General features: G+C 40.7%; 1 protein-coding gene across 1 annotated transcript in view; it reads right to left on the bottom strand.

The window, feature by feature from the left end:
* Positions 1-9,912: 9,912 nt before the first annotated feature.
* GABBR2 (gamma-aminobutyric acid type B receptor subunit 2) overlaps positions 9,913-20,054 on the bottom strand; it is a 202,375-nt gene continuing 192,233 nt past the window's right edge. The window contains exons 12-13 of the mRNA XM_085317035.1: positions 15,521-15,638; positions 9,913-10,078 (exon numbers count right to left, since the gene is read on the bottom strand). Coding sequence (XP_085173161.1) covers positions 9,913-10,078; positions 15,521-15,638 — 284 coding nt within the window. The remainder of the gene's footprint in view (positions 10,079-15,520; positions 15,639-20,054) is intronic.

Raw genomic sequence — 20,054 nt, forward strand, 5'->3', positions numbered from 1 at the left:
CCAGCACCAGGTCATGACCTCATCCGCCAAGATGGAGAATGTGATACCAGTGTGAGGTCATGATCCCAGCCCTGAGCCATACGTCACTACCTCAGCCCCAGGTCTCGAGCCCAGTCCTTAGGCAGATGTCACCATTCTGGCTTGAGGTCAAGAATCTGGTCCGCAGTTGCGACTGTGGCCCCCAGGTTGACCTCGTGACTCCGGTGTCAGGTCATGATGCCAAACCTGAGGCGGAGATCACAAGCTCAGTCCCAGGTAGTGACCCTTGCCCCAGAGTGGAGGTCACCACCCTGGCTTGACATCGCGACCCCGGCCCTGTGGCAGATGTCGCAACCCCGGCTGGAGATCAAGAACCTGGTCTGAGGTCATGACCTTGGCCCCATGTCATGACTCCAACCTTGAGGYTGATGTTGTGACCCCAGTGTGAGGTCACAACCCCAGCCCCAAGTCTTGACCCTGACCATGAGTTGGAGGTGGTGACCATAGAATGAGGTCACAACCCCAAACACGAGGTGGAGATCATGATCCTGGCCCCAAGTCATGACCCCAGCCCTGAAGGCAGATGTCATGACTCTGGCTCGAGGTCAAGAACCTGGTCCTTGGACACTACCCTGGCCCGCCCTGAGGCAGACTTCATGTCCCTAGGATCAGGTAGTGACTCTGACCCCAAAGTGGAAGTCATGACCCCAGTCTCTAGTCATGACCCAGGTCCTGAGGTGGATGTCGTGAACCCTGCCTGAGGTCATGAAACTGGCCCTGATGTGGAGGTCATGACCTCGCCCCATATCACTATCCCAGCATTAAGGCGCATGATGTGAGCCCAGCTCAAGGTCAAGAACCCGGTCTGAGGTTATGACCCCTGCCTCAAGGCAGATGGACATTGCGATCAAGGTGTGATGTCGTGACCCTGACCCAGAGGCGAGATCATGACCCCGGCCCCAGGTCATCACCCCAATCCCAAGGTGGACATTGTGACTCCAGCCCCAAGGCTCAACCTCGGCCCCAGGTCTCCACCCTGGCCCTGAGGCAGAGTTCGTGACTCTGGCATGAAGTCGCGATCATGGCCCCCGAGGGGGTTGTTGCGACACCAGTGTGAGGTCGTCAGCCTGGGCCAGAGGCAGACTTTGTGATCCCACATCTTTGTGCCTTGACTTCAGCCCCAGGTCGCAATCCTGATGTGAGGTTGCAACCTGGGCCCTAGGGAGGAGGTTGTGACCCTGCCCCATGTCAAGACCCCCAACCCTGAGGCGGATGTTGTGGCCCCGATTCGAGGTCAAGAACCTGGTCTGAAGTCACTATCCCAGCCCTGACATTGATGTCTTCACCCTAGCGTGATGTCGAGACATGAAAAAGTGTGAAAAAATATAAAAAAATGCAAAAAAGGTGAAAATGTCTAAAACCGTGAAAAAGTCAAAAAATTTGCGACATGCCAAAAATGGTGGAAAATGTAAACATTGCAATAAAAATCAAAAATTGTCTAAAAATGTGAAAAATGCAAAAAAAAWTGAAAAAAGCAGAAAATTGTGAAAAGTGTGAAAGAACTGAAAAACATGCAAAATGTGAAAAATAGGAGAAAATGTGAATACACATGGAAAAATGTTGAGAAATGTGCCAAATGTGAAAAACTGTGAAGATACAAATAATGTGATAAAAGGTGAAAAAAATGTCTAAAACCATGGAAAATATGAAAACAGGCAAAAAATATGAAAAAGGTCAAAAATGTGAAAAATGTGAAAAACATGATAAAAGTGGAAAATTGTGAAAAAATGTTGGAAAACGTACAAAATGTGAAAAATGTAGGAAAATGTGGGACATATAAAGAATGTCTAAAAACATGAAAAAAGTAAAAAATGTGGAAAAACATGAAAAGGGGAAAAGTGTGGTGGATGTGAAAATGTAAAAAATATTTGAAAAGGTGAAAACTGTTGAAAAACATGAAAAAGTAGAGAAACATGGAAAATGTGGAAATTGCAAAAAAAGTAAAAAATCAAAAAATATGAAAGATGTCAAAAAATGTGTGAAATCTGAAAAATGTTGAAAAAAATGGAAAAAACTGTGGAAAACAGAAAAAGACAAAAAATGTTAGAAATGGTGAAATTGTGAAATAATGTCAAAAAGTGTGAAAAAGGTGACTAATGTCGAAAATTGTGGAAAACATGAAGAGAGTCAAAAAAAGTGAAAAAAGTCAAAAAATATGGAAAATGTGAGAAAATGTGAAAACTGTGCAAAGCGTGCCAAATGTCGAAAAACGTGAAAAATCGGAGCAGTTTGAAAAAGTGTGAGCTAGTGTGAAAACTCTAAAAAGAAAAAGTGAAAAATAGGAAGAATGTTAAAAATATGAAAAAGGTCAAAAAACCTGAAAAATGTGGAAAAACTTGAAAAAAAGTGAAAAAAGTAAGAAAGGTGAAAAAAGGTRAAAATTGTGGAAAATGCTGGGAAGTGTCAAAAAATGTAGAAAAATCTCAAAAATGCGCAGAATGTGAAAAAAAATGAAAAAGTTGGAAAACATGAAAATGTTAAAAAGTGTCAAAAACATAAAAAAAGGAGAAAAGATGGGAAAATGGGGAAAATGTGAAAAATGTAAGAAATGTAAGAAAAGGTGAAAATTGTGAAATGATGTCAAAAAAGTAGAAAACCGTAAATAAATGTTAAAACATGTGAAAAACATGAAATATGTCGAAAATTTGCAGACATGAAAAAACATGAAAACTGTTGGAAAATGTGCAAAATGAGAAAGAATGTGAAAACCATGATAAATGTGAAAAAGATGAAAAAGGTATAAATTGTAAATAATGTGATAGAAAGTGAAAAATGCCTAAAATCGTGAAAAAGTTTGAGAAATGTGAAAAATGTGCAAAACGTGGAAAAAATTCCAAAAAGTGAAAAATGTGAACATGTTGAAAAGTGTTCAGAATGTGAGGAAAAAGTGAAAAATGGTCAAAAAACCGTGAAAATGTGAGAAATGTGGAAAATGTTGGAAAACTTGCAAAATGTGAAGAAAGGTGAAAGGAGTGGAAAAAAAGTGAAAAATGTTGAAAAACGTGAAAAGGGTGGGAAAACATGTGAAATATGAGAAAATTTTGAAAAAAGTGACAAAAATGTGAAAAGTAGGTAAAATATGAAAAATTTGAAAAAGTGTCAAAAATGTAAAAAATTTGAAAAATGTTGAAAAATGTGAGAAAATGTGAAAATCATGGAAAGCTGAGAAAGCTGTGAAAAATGTCAAAAAATATGAGAAAATCTGAAAATTTTGAAAAATAGGAAAAAACATCAAAAATGTTGAAAATTGTTGAAAAAGTCAGAAAACATGAAAAATATGAAAATTGTGTAAAAATGAAAAAGCATCAAAAATGTGCAGAATGTGAAATATGAGGAAAATGTTGAAAAATGTTAATAATGTGAAAAAACAGCAGTTACSTGCAGTCACATTATAGAATTGGTAAGGCTGGAAGTGTCTTCTGGAGATCAGCTAGTCCAGCCCTCAAATGAGAGACGTGTATTGGGATCGAGCCCGTGACCTTGGCATTATTAGCACCACATTCTAGCCAGTCGAGCTAAACCAACATTACCACCCAGAACATGAAGCGGAGGTTGTGGTCAAGGCCTCTGGCCACTACCCCGACAATGAGGCGGAGCTCATGACCCAGCATAAAGTCCTGACCCTGGACATGAAGTGGAGGTCACAACCCTGACCCCGAGGTGTACTTCACGATCCCGGCCACAGGTCGTGAACCCGGCCCAGATGTGGACGTCACGACCCTGGCGTGAGATCACAACCCAGAACCCGAGGCGGACGTCACGACTCCAGCCCCAGGTCACTGCCTTGTCCCCAAGGTGGAGGATGCGACCCCAGCATGACGTTGTGACCCTGGCCATGAGGTGTATGTCATGACCCCGCCCTAAGGCAGACATTGCAATGCTGACCCCAAGGTGGAAGTCACTACCCTGGCCCAAGGTCGCGACCCCGGCCCTGAGGAGCATGTTGTGACCCAGCATGAGGTTGTGACCCCCATCTCTGAGGTGGACATCATGATGCCAGCCCCACATTGCAACCCAGCCCAAGGTCGAGAACACAATCCAAACTTGGGACACCAGCCCCAAGGTGGATGTTGCAACTGAGGCCCCAAGTCACAACCCCAGCCTCAAGTCAAATGTTGTGACACCAGCCCCATGTCATGACCCCCGCCCAGAGGTGTACATAGCGAACCCCGCATGAGGGCGTGACCATGGACCTGAGGGGCAGTTTGTGACCCTGGAGTGAGGTGGCAATTCCTGATCAGAGGCAGCCATTGCGACCCCAGCGAGGTCAAGAATCCGGTGTTAGGTCACAACCCCAGCCCAGAAGCAGACATCGCAACCCAGGACCCAGGTCACAACCCTGGCCCCTAGGCATATGTTGCCATCCAGCCCCACATCATGACCGCAGCCCCAAGGTGAGTGTCGTGACCCCGGCACCACATTGTGACATCAGTCCTGAGGCCTAAGTCGCAATGCCGACACCACATTGCGACCCAGGCCTCAAGCTGGATGTCATAATCCTTGCCCGAGGTCAAGAACATGGTCCAAGGTCTCGAGCCCAGCCCCGAGGCGGATTTGTGACCCCCAGCCCGAGGTCAAGAACCACATCGTGACCCTGACCCTGAGCCCGATGTTGTGACCCTAGTCCTGTGTCTTGACCCTGGCCCCACATTGTGAGCCTGGCCCTGAGACAGAGGTCGTGACTCAGGCCTGAGATCGGACCCATGACTCCAACCCTGAGGCGGATGTTTTGACCTCGGTCCCAAGTCACGACCCTGGCACCAAGGTGAAGGTTGCAACCCCAGTGTGTGGTTGTGCATGTGCACAAGAATAGAAGGAACTGATGAGAAATGAAAAATGAAGAATAAAATTATGACAACCAAACYAGAAGAAAAGTAAAGTTGAAGGAAGGCAGTATAAATGAGTGTTGAACAATTTATCGGTGTCCTGTAGCTTTGTACAATGAGTCTGTATTTAACAATGTGCTCCAGTCAGTATCAAACTTTAGCTACAGGCCTCAGAAGGAGACAAAGCTTGGAAATTATAGCTATCTTGCAAGACTATCTTACCTTACCAGTAAAAGGCATGCATGTATTTTCTGCCTGCTGTTTTCTACAGTCTTTCACTTCTACTTCTTGTTTCTTTTTCCTTAGGCCAGGATAAAAAGCAGAAGTGAGTTGTGAGAGCCTAGATATTCTTGCACTATGTGACAGAGAGCCAGAGCAAAAAGGAGGACAATTTCTGAGCTCAGGATGGAATGTGTGCATCTTTGTTTAGAACTGGTTTTGCACTTAGATTCATCACAAATTCCAGAAAAGGAGGTAGAACAAATGTGTCATACTGGGTCTGCCACATGATGTAATCCAGGCTACTACTGCTAGGCTGCTTCTATTTGCTCAGAAGCCCTGCTGCTTCAGCTACTTTCACTATTGCACTGCTGCACTGCTGCAACTTGCACATTATTTTTCCAGTCAAAATGACTTGCACAATGGACAATTTCAAATCTGTTGGGTGGTTTGTCATCTATGCAACCTCCCTTTCTGAAGTAGTACCCAGCATCGCTTACTACTGACAGCAACCGTAGCCAGGTAGGTGGAATGTTCACTGAAGCTGTTAGAGCTGTAGGTCGTAATTTTAGTCAATTTGTTCCTAGGCATAAGTTGCACCCAGCGTGTGTGTATACATAACCCAACATTGCTACATAATCCTTTGTCAGGAGGTACAGAAAAATACTCTGGTCTAGTGAAAGCCCATGTTTATTGGCTTGTGAAGATATCCAGGTGTGATAAGTCCAGTTCCCTTCCCCTGAAACTCATAGTCCACTGAGCTCTTTTCTGCTATACTGCTGCTAGTCAGCTAGCCAAAAGCTATCTGATTGCTGCCTGGTATCCTACAGATTCCACTACCTCCTCCTGTTCATGACCTCCTCTGATCTATTTTAGCTCTATTTATTCTAGCCTCTAAAATCCAGTTGTTTGTTCCAACCAGCCATAATAGTCTTTGGAGGGTTCTGAAGGCATCAGTGGTGGCCACCTTCTGGGGATGATGATGGATAGGCACTCTCACTGGAGATATCTCTCTTTCCTTTCTCCTCTTGCCTGCCCATCATATTTTCCCTTCATTTGCCTATTTCAGAACTCCATCATGAGGGGAGGGTGTGTAACTAGTTGCAGTTTGCAAAGCTGGTGACTCAAGACAAATCCTAGACTTACTAACATTCCTCTGCAATGTCGTTTATTAAGTGCAGGGTAGCAGTAAGCATGCTAGTGCACTAGGACCAGTCAGGATTGGGTCACTTGGCAGAGTGCTCTTGAAAGTGCACTCATGAATAATATTCACTCATTTTAAAGTGATAGACATAAGTATTATTCATCATCTCAACAGATGGAAAAGGCAGTCAATAAACAGCAGAGCTCAAGAGAYTTTAGATAAAAATCATGATGTTAAATCAGTGCAATAAACCTGTCCAGTCTTCTCAGGCAATGAGATGACAATCTATGTTAAAGAAGCAGTCATAGTGAGCCTCATTTCACTTAACGGGCAGACTGGCCCATCCTTTGATTTGTTGTATGAGTGCAGTGTAAAGCCTTGTTGATATCAGTAGGGTGCAGTAGAAGGGAAGAAATAGGTCTCTTTGGACTGGTTTCCATAACCTAAGGGAATATGCTCTAAAAGGCCCCTAAAAGACTAATCCAACCATGGGGACAAAAAAATGTAGCGTATAAAATGATGTAATKAACAAATATGCTCTAAAACATCAGAAATTACTTGATTTTAAACCCTTAAGGAACAGAGTAGTAGCTTTTAAAATAAGGGAAGAGCGAACAAGGCACTTCTTTAGTTTTCTCTGTATTATCCTTATTTTTACTAATTACTTGACAGAAGTACTGCAAAATTACTAAACTTTCATGAATTCAATAAAGATCTTACCATGTTAGGGCAAGCATTTTTGCTATAGATGTGGAAACTCAGCTGTTTGGATAAACTTACTGACATTTCCCTGATGGTTTCTTCTTTATCTCTCAAAGCAATGTTTTGTTGTTTTCTGATTTCCTACTAGTCTTGAGCAACTCTAGGTTGCTCACGTGTTCTCACAATTTCTGACTAAATATAGTTTTCACAACAAAATCTTTCGAGAGCTTTTCTTCTTCTTCTTTTTTTTTCTTCTTGAATGAGCTTTATCTGAGTTTCTCCTGCCATCCAGTATTCTGTGTCGAGATCTGTGATCCATGCTGTTCACTCCTGACTAGTATTTTCTCTTTAGCGTGTGTTCTACAGTACAATCAGTACAGTTTAAATCAGAAATCTATATGAAACACATTTGTCTTTGGCTCTAAATCCCCTCATACTTCTTGTTTTTATGTAATTTTATGCTGACTTGAGGATTCTCCCATTAAAAGCAAACAACTAAAAATGCTCTTTACTCTTGCTCACTCAGTACCCTAAATTCCCCACCTCCCCCATATTCTGCTGTGCAGCAGAACCTGATTTAGAACATAGAATCTATTGCCTGTGCAAAAATGGATAGACAGGTTTTAATACAGGGTTTCATAGAACAGTCAATAACTATTCTCAGAATCATCTCGGTCACTGAAGCAAGACATTTGTTTAACTTCAGTAATTTATATGAACTACTTAGATCTTGCTCTTTCTCCCGAACCCTCACTCACTGTAGTGCAAGAGAAAAAAGTTTTGCTGTGGAGGATGAGGACACTGAGTCAAAAAAAAGCTATGATTTCTATATTTTATTCATAAAAACAGATTTGCAACAATTTATTAAAAATTGATATCATGCAGTATAAGGTTATACAAGAAATTCTTCATTTACATTTCATTCTGGCAGTACCAGTCTAGTTTAAAGCATTTGTGCACTAACGTAATTGGAAAATGCCATTGGGGCACAGCCTCTCCATAAATTTACAGTACATTTTTGCTGCAGTATAAAAGAACAGAAACATTAAATAGCTATATTCACTTGATTGGTCTTGCTATCTGCAGGAAAGTTAAAAAAAAAGTTATAAGGGAAACTACAGTATCATTAAGACAAGGAATGTACTGCATGGTTTAAACCTAATAAATGTCACACAGTCAGTATTCACAAAGAGTTACAGACATACACACACACTCACCTCCAATGGTCCAATACTTCTGAGATTTTTTTTTCCTGCTAAGTTGGAATAATATTTCTACAGAGATGTTGTGTATACATTATATACAATGTTGTTATTTTCTCTTTTTAAAAATTAACATTCCTGTTAAAATAAATGGAGCCCTGATGATATTAATAAGCAAGAGACTGTTGTCAACACACATTGAGTGACATGTCAGTGTTTAGTGCTTAAACAGAGTAATGAATTCTATTTTATTTGTGTCTATACTTACATGTTTTTGTTCTAAAAGCTACAGATATTTCCATAATCTCTTACTGTATGTGCCAAGTGAAATATTCTGTGATACACCTGAATGTAAGATTCAGACATATATGTTGGTTTTGGCCACTATGAAGTGTGTTTTACTTTTAATGGTAATTTATGCTAGCTTGTCAAAGCTGCAAATAAGTCCTTCAGCTAATGAACCTCTTTATGCATTTCAGTCATTGCTAATTTGTAAATCTTTGTAGTAACTTGGAAAAAGAAGTTGCATGTATATCTTACTCATTTCTGATGGACTGGTTCCAGAGTTGGTTAGAATGCCACACCACTGTCATTCCTTTTAATTACTTGATTTTGGGGGTGGAGCTAAAGTATAAAATCGTTATGTATTTTCACATTCTTTTTAGTATTCAAATAAAATAGTCTATGAGTAAATTTGATTTGTCCCTCCAATTATTTGCTATGACTGTCACACATGCAAATACAAAGCAAACATAATGTATATAAACATTCATGTGCTATTCAGGCTTTGTCTGCAGCAGCAAAGTGCTGTGCTCAAACCCCCCCACCCCCAACAAGCCCACTAAATTAATTTTACTGTAATTATTTGTGACATAAGTAAACAAACTGTGGAAAACAATCCATCCTGTGACACTGAGTCTTTGCTAATCATCTGTCCTCAGCTTCTTGAGTTATCAGTCATAGGATTTACCAGCCTGCTTGGTATATTATGGTTGGTAGTGCATATTCTGAAACAGATGCAGAAATTTGTTAAAACGAAGCTGCAGATGGTCAGCATTGGAACCTGGCAGTCACTACCATCATCCTTAGAGAATGGTAAAGTGCTCCAATTCCAACCAGCAGCTATCTGGCTGGTAACAACTCAGAACTATAGCCTCAGCCTTTGCTTCGGTTTCATGTATAGTTGCTAGTTAGAGGTGAGCCTGCTCACAGCAATGCAAGGCCTCAATGACACCCAAGGAATCATTTTTCAAAAATCCTTCTTTCTTACTCATATCATCCCTGAAATGAAAACAAGCAACATTAACCAGTGCAGAATATTTCCAGTAATTTGATACAACTCTTGTAAAAAAATGAAGTGCATCTATTTCAGTAAATAGGTTATAGCTCAATCACTGTATTTTCATTATATAGATACAGTATTGAATTGCATGTTCTCAGCAGCCACATAAAGCTCAAGTGAATGTTTTCACCTGGTGTCTTTTTTGCAAGATCTGTATTTCCCAGCCTCCTTGTTGCTGGTAGGAATTTGGGAAGAAACATTTTCAGTGATTTCTATGTAAAGAAATAATAATTTAATGAATAAGGCTACAGATCAAAATTCTTCTTGTCTCCTCTGCTTTCCCACATGAGTAACACCGGTACTTCTGTGGTGAWGGCCTCAGCAGTAGTTCCTCTGTGGTAAGAGCCAATATTGTATGTTTGTAGCAGTTCTAGGTCAGATATTTAGTCCAGTCATTGAGTACTTAAAAGTAGTTCAGGAAGAATTGATCTTCCTTTCCTACAGCCCAGAAACCATTACTCGAAAGGATGATGGCATGTGCCTGTGCCGAGGACTGGCACTGGGACTTACGCATGGACTGGCACAGCTAGCGTCAACTCCACCTATGGATGGCAAATAGGCATGATGAAGAATGGGCAGCTGCAAAGACAGCCGACGCTGTATGCTGTGAGAGAGACAAGAGAAAAAKAAGCATTAGCCAAGAGGAAAATGTAATATACTAAATGTCTGCATATGTTTGTAGGTTGCTGCAAGAAGATTTTCCGTGCCTGCTGCTGTGATGAGGAGGGTTAATGCTAAGTGCATTACACTTGCTACTGTTGAGCTACACCAGTACTATTTCCATTTTGGATTTTTGTTTTGACAGGTTAGACAAGAAAAGAGAATCTGATGGTGCATTCTCAGCGTTCCACAACCTATTGAAATTTCCAGGCACTTTCAGATTAGATGGTAAACTGCTGATAATGTAAAAAAGGAAACTATTAAATTTTCAGTGAGGGCATGTAGCTTAATAATCTCCTTGCAAAGTGATCTATCTCATGAAAAGCAGTTGCTAGATGCATGAGGAAATTTTTTAAAGAAAAGACATGTCTTCTATGAAAGTGACAGGCCTGATATGAAGACTAGTGTTTTAATTTCAGAAGAAAAATGTCCATATAAGGCATTATACCAGTACAATATAAGAAGTGTATGTTTGAGAGATTGCCTTTTGACAACATTTCCGATTCAAATGACATTTCATTTCTTTTTTGCTTTATGTTAGGAAGTGGGGACTGCAACCAAGGCATCTATCACAATGCCCAGAGACCAAATATAACTGTCAAATTCTAGTATAAAGCAAATTTTATGCTACTTTACTTTCTTCACTACTACAACAAGGCTTGTTAAATACAGAGATAGGGTGGAAATAATTATACTCTGCTGAACCAGGGAACTCTTCCTTTATTTTATTTTATTTTACTTTATTTTATTTTATGTTGTTTTGTTTTATTTTTTTCCCCACAAACTCTACTTAAAAGTTTGGTGCAATATAAGCAACTTCTGTTTATCATTGTACTGCTTGCAATGCATCCCTGGGGTTAAATAAAATCCAGCTATTTTACCACTGTGCCCTACTCTTTTTGGTGGTGTGAATAAAATCCAGTCAAGGAGTTCCAAAGGAGTTCAGAGGTATCATGACTCACCGTTTCCATGTGCTAATTCTTATTAGCCTAGCTGCAGATTGTAATCCTCGCTCTCATTCCAGGGTCAAGCACAGAATTGCCCATGCTTATTTCTCATTGGTGGAACTTCTTTGTTCGGCTGTTACAGACTTTTCATTAAAGAGGTATTTGAAGTAATTCCAAGAGAATCCAGTTGCATAATGGAGTGAATGGGATTTTTTTTCACACATTTAAAGGTTAGCCATGCCATGGACAATGCATGTTTAATAGACTACGCCAATGATGGCAGCAGTGGGTGCTTGAATTATATTTAAAGTTTACTTTCACTTGAAAACCCTGTTCCTGAAATTGAGGTGGAGGAGTGTAGCCTGGAGACTAGAACACATTTAAGAATTTAGGCAAAGCTCTTAGGGGGAAAAAAGAAAATAAAACATCCCAGCAAGACTGCTATTTTTTCCTTAAGTGAAAGTAAATCTAAATTGCCTAACTCTGTGTGAGTTCTTTTTGCTTCAATATCGGTGCTTTCTCTCTTTTTTCTGGCTGCAATTTGTGATAATGCTTTTCTAGATAATGGCAAACATATTGCTTCAGGTTGGCTATACAATAAAGATATGTCGAAACATATGGTAGATGTGCTGGTGTGGGAATGGTTAGCAGTAATGGCTTGCTAAAACTGCTGCTGGAGATTGAAAGAAAAGGTGGTGGCGCACACAGAGCAATGACTCATCAGGGCACTGTTAAAATAAGGTGTATATCCTCAGCTCTGCATAGACATATCATTTATCAGGAATAAATAAAATCACAATAAAAGCTTGATTTCTAATGTACATGCACACAGGAACACTTCTCATGATGGTGGCAAAGCATTTGATAAATATTTTGATTCTGTGCTTCATTGATGAGATTCATTCGATAAGTGGGGAGACTGAAACAACTGTTCCTAGAATCAAAAGTCTTAAGATCTGTGGGAATGTGTAAACTACATCTAAGTATTCAGCAAGCACTTCTTTTGAGTCTTTAAAACATTAAAATTATTTTTAACAATTACTGTAAAGCTGGAGAAGTTCTAAAAGACTACATTAAAGCAAGATGTACTAGCAAGCAAACTAAACTTTCCAACATTCCCTTATTGAAGTAGTTTTGAATAGGATCACAGAAAGACCAATATGAACTGCAGTTGAGAAACAGAATAAAGGAGGCATATTCATGCCAAGGTACATGGTTTTAATACAATAATCCAGTCATAACCAACCTTTTAAATAAGAATGTAGATATTTTTTGAACTAAAACTCTGCTTTTGTCAGACAGAGTTTTAGTTCAAAAAATACCAAGTAATTTCTATTACACAGGTTACACAATGATTAGCTGCTTTGAAATTAACCAAAATAACCACATACAGGAAATTGTCTTCCAAAGTGGCATGTCTTTGGAGGTTCATACTAGGTATCCCACTGAATGTTCTTTTGTTGCCACTGTGCAGATAAGTGGCCTGATGTGATCCTTAGATAAGAAGCACGACATTATCAGGCCAGAATACAAATAGCATCATGATTAACATCTCAGCACACTGCAGTAATAAAATATTTACTGAAGTAACATGTCTGGACAAAGTATACTGATCTGCCCTATTTGATCTCACACCTGAGGAAATGAAAGAAATGATCCATATCCTGGTCTGGCCTGGGAAACAAAATATTATATGTGACTAAATTGATTCAGATTGCTCTCTGTATGTGAGATGGATTGCCATGGTGCAGCTTGCATCCATCAAGCTAAATTCTCCCCCAATAGAGTTTACACATGCCAGACTGTGCTTGAGTATTATTTGTGAGAATGCTAGTCAATAAAGTTGTGTTAGGAAGTATGCTAATAAGCAGCATGGAAAATTGCAGCATAGTGCTTGAGCCTGTGCCCTGACACGGCTTTGTTTACTGTCAGTAGTATTGTTTTACAGTATGCACTCAGGGTGAACAGGATAGAAAGTGGACAGCACTCAGTTGTTGCTGCTCATCTCTGATGGCTTGACTGAGTATGGCAAATTTTAAACAGCACTATGGACAACCTGTCAGATCTTACCTAAGAGGAAATGGAATAAGAGGCAAAGGGATTTTTTAAATCATCTACATGAATGATATAAGGCTAAACTGCAGTCATATAGACTGCATTTTTCTTAGGTTAATGATTCTAAATATTAACCATGTTTTTCAAAAAAAAAAAAAACTTTTTTCATATTCTGATTTAGATTATATAAATAACACCCAAAACCAAGTGTGGAACAACTTCCTGCACTCATGAGTCTGAAGGTGAGCCTTCAGTTCAGATACAGCATAGGATAAGGAATCACACTTCATCAAATATAGCAGCAATGGTGAGAAGGAATGAATAATTCTGCAATCACACTCCTCTCTGAAACTGGAAGACAGCAGATTTCTAGAGTTGTTAGTGTGAACAGTAAGAAAAAGCTGGAGTGATTCTTTTTGCTCTAGTAATTCTACAGGCAAATTACTATCTTAGTGTCCTCCTTTTACTGGTTTGTCGCAAAAAGGRAATATTTTTCAGGTGAACATCCTTATCATTTTTGTTCTTGCGTATGAATAGATTCAGCTAAAGCTGAAAACCATGTAACTACCTCTCTCTCAGATGTTCTGTGTACAGACAGTGAAATGAGACAGAGAAGACATAAGCTGTAATCTATCTTTAATTATTGACAAAAGTGAAAGAGTTAATAACCATGGAAGGTCAAAAATGCTACCAAACAATTTGGAAAATAGAGTGTTCATGAATAGGGATTTTCTTAGAAAGCATAAAGTTTGGAAAGGAATCGACTGTTGTAAAGAGAAAGAATCATAAAACCCTAGCTCGGAAGACTGCTATCATCTCCTTTCTGGGACCTCATATTTTATATGAAGCACCAAAATGGCTTGGGCACAGTGGATCCATGGAAAGAAGTTTCATATAAAATATGAGGTCCCAGAAAGGAGACGATAGCAGTCTTCTTTGGTAGCCCAAACTGCTAATGCATCATGAAGGAAGACATTAACCCTTGGAACTGGCACAGTAACAGCTTTATAAGTGCTGAATGTCACTGTTTTGATTTATCAGGACTTTATTAACTGCTTTCCATGAATGTCAGTGATTGTTTAGATCTGCACTGATCTGCTCTTTAAGACCTTTAGGAAATCTCAGTCTTCCCATCAGTTACTTCCAGCTTAGAGGAATTCTCACTGACTTACRCAAATGCCATAGCTCCTGTATCAGGAGAGCTGGATTATTTCAGTGTCCATTTTTTCTTAGTACTTCTTTTAATGTAAGAGTACCACATGTGGATGACGCTGCATTTGTCTACTCACACTACATTTTTTCTTACAAATGGGGCTGGAAAGGATAAATCTCCAATAACCATGCATGTTAAAAAACAAGGCCCTGTTTGCTGACCTTATGGAGTTATAACTTTCTCAGTGAGTGCTTTGTTTCGATGAAATAACCAGATATTTTAGCTAATGGTGGCTTTTGCGTAGGTAGGGTGGAGGGGCACAGGGGTTAGCAATTATGAGGTTTATTTATTTATGAAAGAGTGCAAAGACAAATTTACAGCTCAGCATTTTCCTCCCTCAGGAAATAGAGGACAACAAATGACATCATAAATCAAGTCTACTATCATTGATGTAACATGTAACTCAGTCTTGCTAGTCATGTAACTAATATTTCAATATTTATAGCATTGTTTCTAAGCGAAGTTCCTTGGCCCAGGTCTTCCTATGCCTCATTCAGCACCATCTGCTCTGGTTAACACTGAAAGGCCCTTAGAGTGTTTTTATTTTTCATGAGCTTAATATCAGAAGAGACCATAGATGACTGTGCACAGCATGAATGTGTCTAGCTTCCATATGGAAGGACTTGGACAGCTGATAATAGTCCTAATGCATATGTGCACATGTGAACATCCTCTTCTCTCCTTTATATATTGATGGCTTGGGCAGATATTGGGCACAGCCTGTCTCCTAACTCTCAACATAAACTTTAAACACCACACCAYTGGTGTTTCTGACAAGAGAAAAGAAATATGTTAATTTTGTTTGAGGCATATCCCCTAAATTTGGTGAGRATGGGGAGCTGCAAGCAGAGAGGCATGTGCAATATAAAGTTTCTGTCTATAACTCAAGATTCAGCATTCACATCTTCTACTGCTGATGTTTCAGATTGTCTCTGTGCATGAGGGTTGGCTGGATGAAAGTGAAGGTCTTTCTATTAAAATGCTTAAGAGAAAAATATGAGTTTGATAAAATGTAATTATTGAAATTTACATTTTATCAGAGAAACAGCTGAAGTTCAAGATGGAATTTAAGGCTAAAACAACAGGAGGTGTGTGTATTTGTGTGCAAGCAGGTATGGGGGTGAGGTGGGGTGCCTTTTTCAGTACCTGTATGTAATAGTGTACTACTTACTGTTCTGGAGAGTTGATGTCTTCTATAGGATCTTTGCTTGTTCTGGAAGGGTCTGTTGTGCCCCATTGTGCTGGTGAACTTTGATCAAGATGATTTTTCAAAATTGCTTTCTCACCATCTAGATTGACAACACATTCAGTTTTACTTTACTATGACAAAAAGAAAATACATTTTAAAATTGTCTCCTTTTAAAATTTCCTAGATCTGTGATTTTATTCCAATACAATATCAGGTTTTCCCTGTKAGTCTGGGGTACTCATGGTTTCTGTGATGCAGTCTTTCATACGAAGCACAAGGAAGAAACAGAAAATGGACAAAATCTCTTTTTCTCTTTCTTTGCTCTCTCCTCCTTGATTTTTTTTTTTATCTTGTTGCCCACCTCTATGTAGCCCTCACCTATTCTGCTCTATCACCTGTTCTTAGATAGTGGAAAAAAAATTACTGCAACTGCACCACCATATTATTTTGCTCTCAGAAATGTAACAATTTTCATATGAATTTCCATAAGTAACAATTTCCATACAAAAAAACTCTTTTATTTAAATCTTTCTTTAGAAAACCTATAATCTCATATCACACAAACAATTAAGATGGTTTCAGAAGTATCCCTCTGCTATCATTTAGAAGGGGAATTTTGTTCATGTCAGTAGCACCAGTCCAACAGGTTTTCTGTAGGAAGGATAGATCATGATATCATTAAGTTTTCTCCAGTAGTTCTCTTTCCTGTATATGGATAGCATAGAATGTCTTTACCCTGCAAATAGTTTGACTTAACTCCTGTAAGATCCCTGGAAGCCAATTTTAAACTGTGCTGGAATCTGTGGCCTCAGTCTCTGAGAAAAAAAATGGGCAAAACCAGCCATTTTAAAAAAATTGTCTTTACTAAAGATCATTCCTATTCCTACCTGATTTTTCAAAGTCTCCTGTTATGTTAAGCCAAATAAAACAACATAGAAAATATTTGAGTAATGAGGACAGCACATAGTTTTCATAAATTATTACACAGCAGCTCCAAATCTTTCACAGGTCCTTGTTTGTGATACACACAGAAACTCTAATTGCTGAAGGCACTAGGGCAACATGGAAGAGGACACAAAGGTAAAAACTGGAAAAGGACATTGGAATATTTGAATCCAAAAATGGGCATGAGATGAAAGAGTAGGAAATACTCTGAGACAAAATGAAAGTAGCACTAAAAATCCAGAATGGATTGAAGGCTGAATCTGTTTTTTCTGTTCTACTAACACTTAGAAGCCTCAGAGAGCTCAGGTCCCAGCATGCTAGGGATACTCACATTGTCAATGAACACAGTAAGGTTATTTATGGGACAAAACAGGCAGCAGAAAGAAGGTAAAAGTAGAAACAGAAATGTTTTGAGGGCAAACTCCAATATACACAGTTACCCTCCCAGGTCTTCCCTGACATTATTTTGTAGGATTCGCTTTCTGCTGTGCAAATGTAACAAGCAACTTGGAAAAAAATGAATAGATGAGGATGCAAAAATGTGTAGTCATAGGGATCCCTACAGCTCAGAAGAGCATGAAAGAAGATTTTTTTCACTTCCTCTGGATGGATCACAAGGACCTATATGAGGAAGGAGGCAACCAGCACACATGAAGCTGCTTCTGCTGGGGCAAGAAAATGATAGGAAATGAGAGCTAAGCAGTTCAGCTGTAGGAGAAGGAGAAGTGTTAAAAAGGAAGATATAACAGGATTCAGTGACAGTTAAAGATGAAGGGAAGAGAGCAAGGAGCCAGAGCTGACAGTGGTTAAGATAAAAAACAATGAAATCTATCATCTCAGTGAAGTCTGACATTTTCTGGCGAATCATTTACTCTCACAAGAGCTCATTTTTTTTCTATATATCACATTTCTATTTATATTAAGCTTGACATTTGCATAAAAGCCTTGTAGTGTTTATAAATAAACATGTAGAAAAGAGCTCTTTTTATTTCTGTGATTAAAAACAATGTTCCAAGATCAGCTGACCTAAGCTGACAATGAAAATGCTGACTTCATGACASAGAATAAAATTCTTGCAGTTAGGGAGAGAAAAGGCCTATTATTCATCTGTCCCAGAGCTCTCTCCTTTGGCCAGGACAAGTAACCTTTTACAAAGCCATTGAAGGTACTGCTACTCAGCAAATGACTGGAGTATGCAACCATTAGATTTTGGAAGTCCATGATTACATAAATTAATTTGTGTTGTATGTCCTTAAAGATGTTTCTTGTGCTTTCAAATGTACTTTGAGAGAAATAAGAAGCTGGTCCTTGACAAAAAAAARGGGGGGAGATGTTCTTTAAATTAAACAGAAATCATATATTGTGTGCCTGGGTAATTCTTACTTGTTCACAGACCCACAGAATCACAGAATGGTTGAGGTTGGAAGGGACCGCTGGAGATCATCTAGTCCAACATCCCTGCTCAAACAGGGTCACCTAGAGAACGTTAGACAGGATTGCATCCAGGTGGGCCTTGAATATCTCCGGAGAAGGAGACTCCACAACCTCTCTGGGCAACCTGTTCCAATGCTCTGTCACTCTCACAGGAAAGAAATTCCTCCTCATTTTGAGATGGAACTTCCTGTGTTTTGATTTGTGCTCCTTGCCCCTAGTCCTGTCACATGGCACCACTGAAAAGAGTCTGGCCCCGTCCCCTTGACACCCTCCCTTCAGGTACTTGTACACGTTGATAAGATCCCCCCTCAGTCTTCTCTTCTCCATGACAAAGAGGCCCAGCTCTCACAGCCTTTCCTCAGAGGGAAGATGTTCCATTCCTCTGATCACCTTCATAGCCCTGCGCTGAACTCTGTCCAGTAGCTGCATGTCTCTCTTGTACTGGGCAGCCCAGAACTGGACGGAGTCCTCCAGATGAGGCCTCACCAGGGCTGGGGAGAGGGGCAGGATCACCTCCCTCCACCTGCTGGCAACATTCTTCCTAATGCACCCCAGGACACCATTGGCCTTCCTGGACACAAGGGCACATTGCTGGCTCAAGGTCAACTTGTCATGCACCAGCACTCCCAGGTCCTTCTGTGCAGAGCTGCTTTCCAGCAGATCAGTCCCCTGCTTGTACTGGTGCATGGGGTTACCTTTCCCTAGGTGCAGGACCCTGCACTTGCCCTTGTTGAAACTCATGGGGCAGCACAGCCCTCAGGTGTATCAGCCACTCCTCCCAGCTTGGTATCATCACTCTGTCCCTTCATCCAGGTCACTGATGAAAAAGTTGAACAGGATGGGACCCAGTCCTGAGTCCTGGGGAACTCCACTAGCCACAGGCCTCCAACTGGACCCTGTGCCACTGATGACAACCCTCTGAGCTCTTCCTTTCAGCCACTTCTCAATCCACCTCACTGTCTGCTCATCTAACCCACACTTCATGAGCTTATGTAGGACGATGTTAGGGGAGACAGTGTCAAAAGCCTTGCTGAAGTTCAGGTGCACAATAACCACTGCTTGTCCCTCATCTACCCAGTCAGTCATGCCATCATAGAGGGCTATCTAAGGTGATCAGAGGGCTGGAGCATCTCCTCTCCRAGGAATGGCTGCGAGAACTAGGCCTCTTTAGCCTGGGGAAGAGAAGACTGGGGGAGTTCACTCAGTAACTCTGCCTTCTCTCTAGCCTTTGTCACCAGGGCCCTGCCCCATTCAGCAGTTAGCCCACATTTTCCCTAGTCTTCCTCTTGCTACCCGTGTATTTGAAGAAGCCCTTCTTGTTGTCCTTGACATCCCTTGCCACACTCAATTCCAAATGGGCCTTAGCCTTCCTCGCCGCATCTCTACATACTCTGACTGCATTCCTRTAATCCTCCCAAGTAGCCTGTCCCCTCTTCCACATTCTGTGGACTTTCTTYTTCTGTCTGAGTTTTGCCAGGAGCTCCTTGTTCATCCATGCAGATTTCCTACCCTCTTTGCTGGACTTCTTTCTCATAGGGATTCATCGCTAGCCAGCTCTCCTGGGCACCCCTCCCCTTCCTTCTAGGGCTTTAACTCATGGGATTCTTCCAAAGAGGTCTCTGAAGAGGCCAAAGTCTGCTCTCCTGAAGTTCAGGGTTGCAATCCTGCTTACGGCCTAGCTTCCTCCATGCAGGATGCTGAACTCCACTAACTCGTGGTCACTGCAACCAAGGATGCCCCCAACCTTCACAATGCCAACTAGTCCTTCTTTGTTRGTTAGTACAAGGCCCAGTAGGGCACCCCCCCATTGGCTCCTCCACCATCTGTATCAAAAAGGCTCCGCAGGAGCCTCCCAGACTGTGCCTAGCTGTGTTGTCCTTCCAGCAGATAGGGTGGTTGAAGTCTCCCATGAGAACCAGTGCCTTTGATCGTGAGGCTACTTCCATCTGCCTGTAGAAGGCCTTATTGACTTCCTCTTCCTGATCAGATGGCCTGTAGTAGATGCCCACAACAATGTCCTTCATGTCAGCCTGCCCTTTAATCCTCACTTGTAAGCTCTTGATTTGCTCTTCATTCACCCCTAGGCAGAGCTCAATAAATTTTTGCCTGGGACTTTTAGCTTTTCGGGAAAGGATTA

The sequence above is a fragment of the Rhea americana genome, unplaced genomic scaffold, assembly GCF_003343005.1.
Source record: "Rhea americana isolate MKP2758 unplaced genomic scaffold, rheAme1 scaffold_486, whole genome shotgun sequence".
Taxonomy (NCBI): domain Eukaryota; kingdom Metazoa; phylum Chordata; class Aves; order Rheiformes; family Rheidae; genus Rhea; species Rhea americana.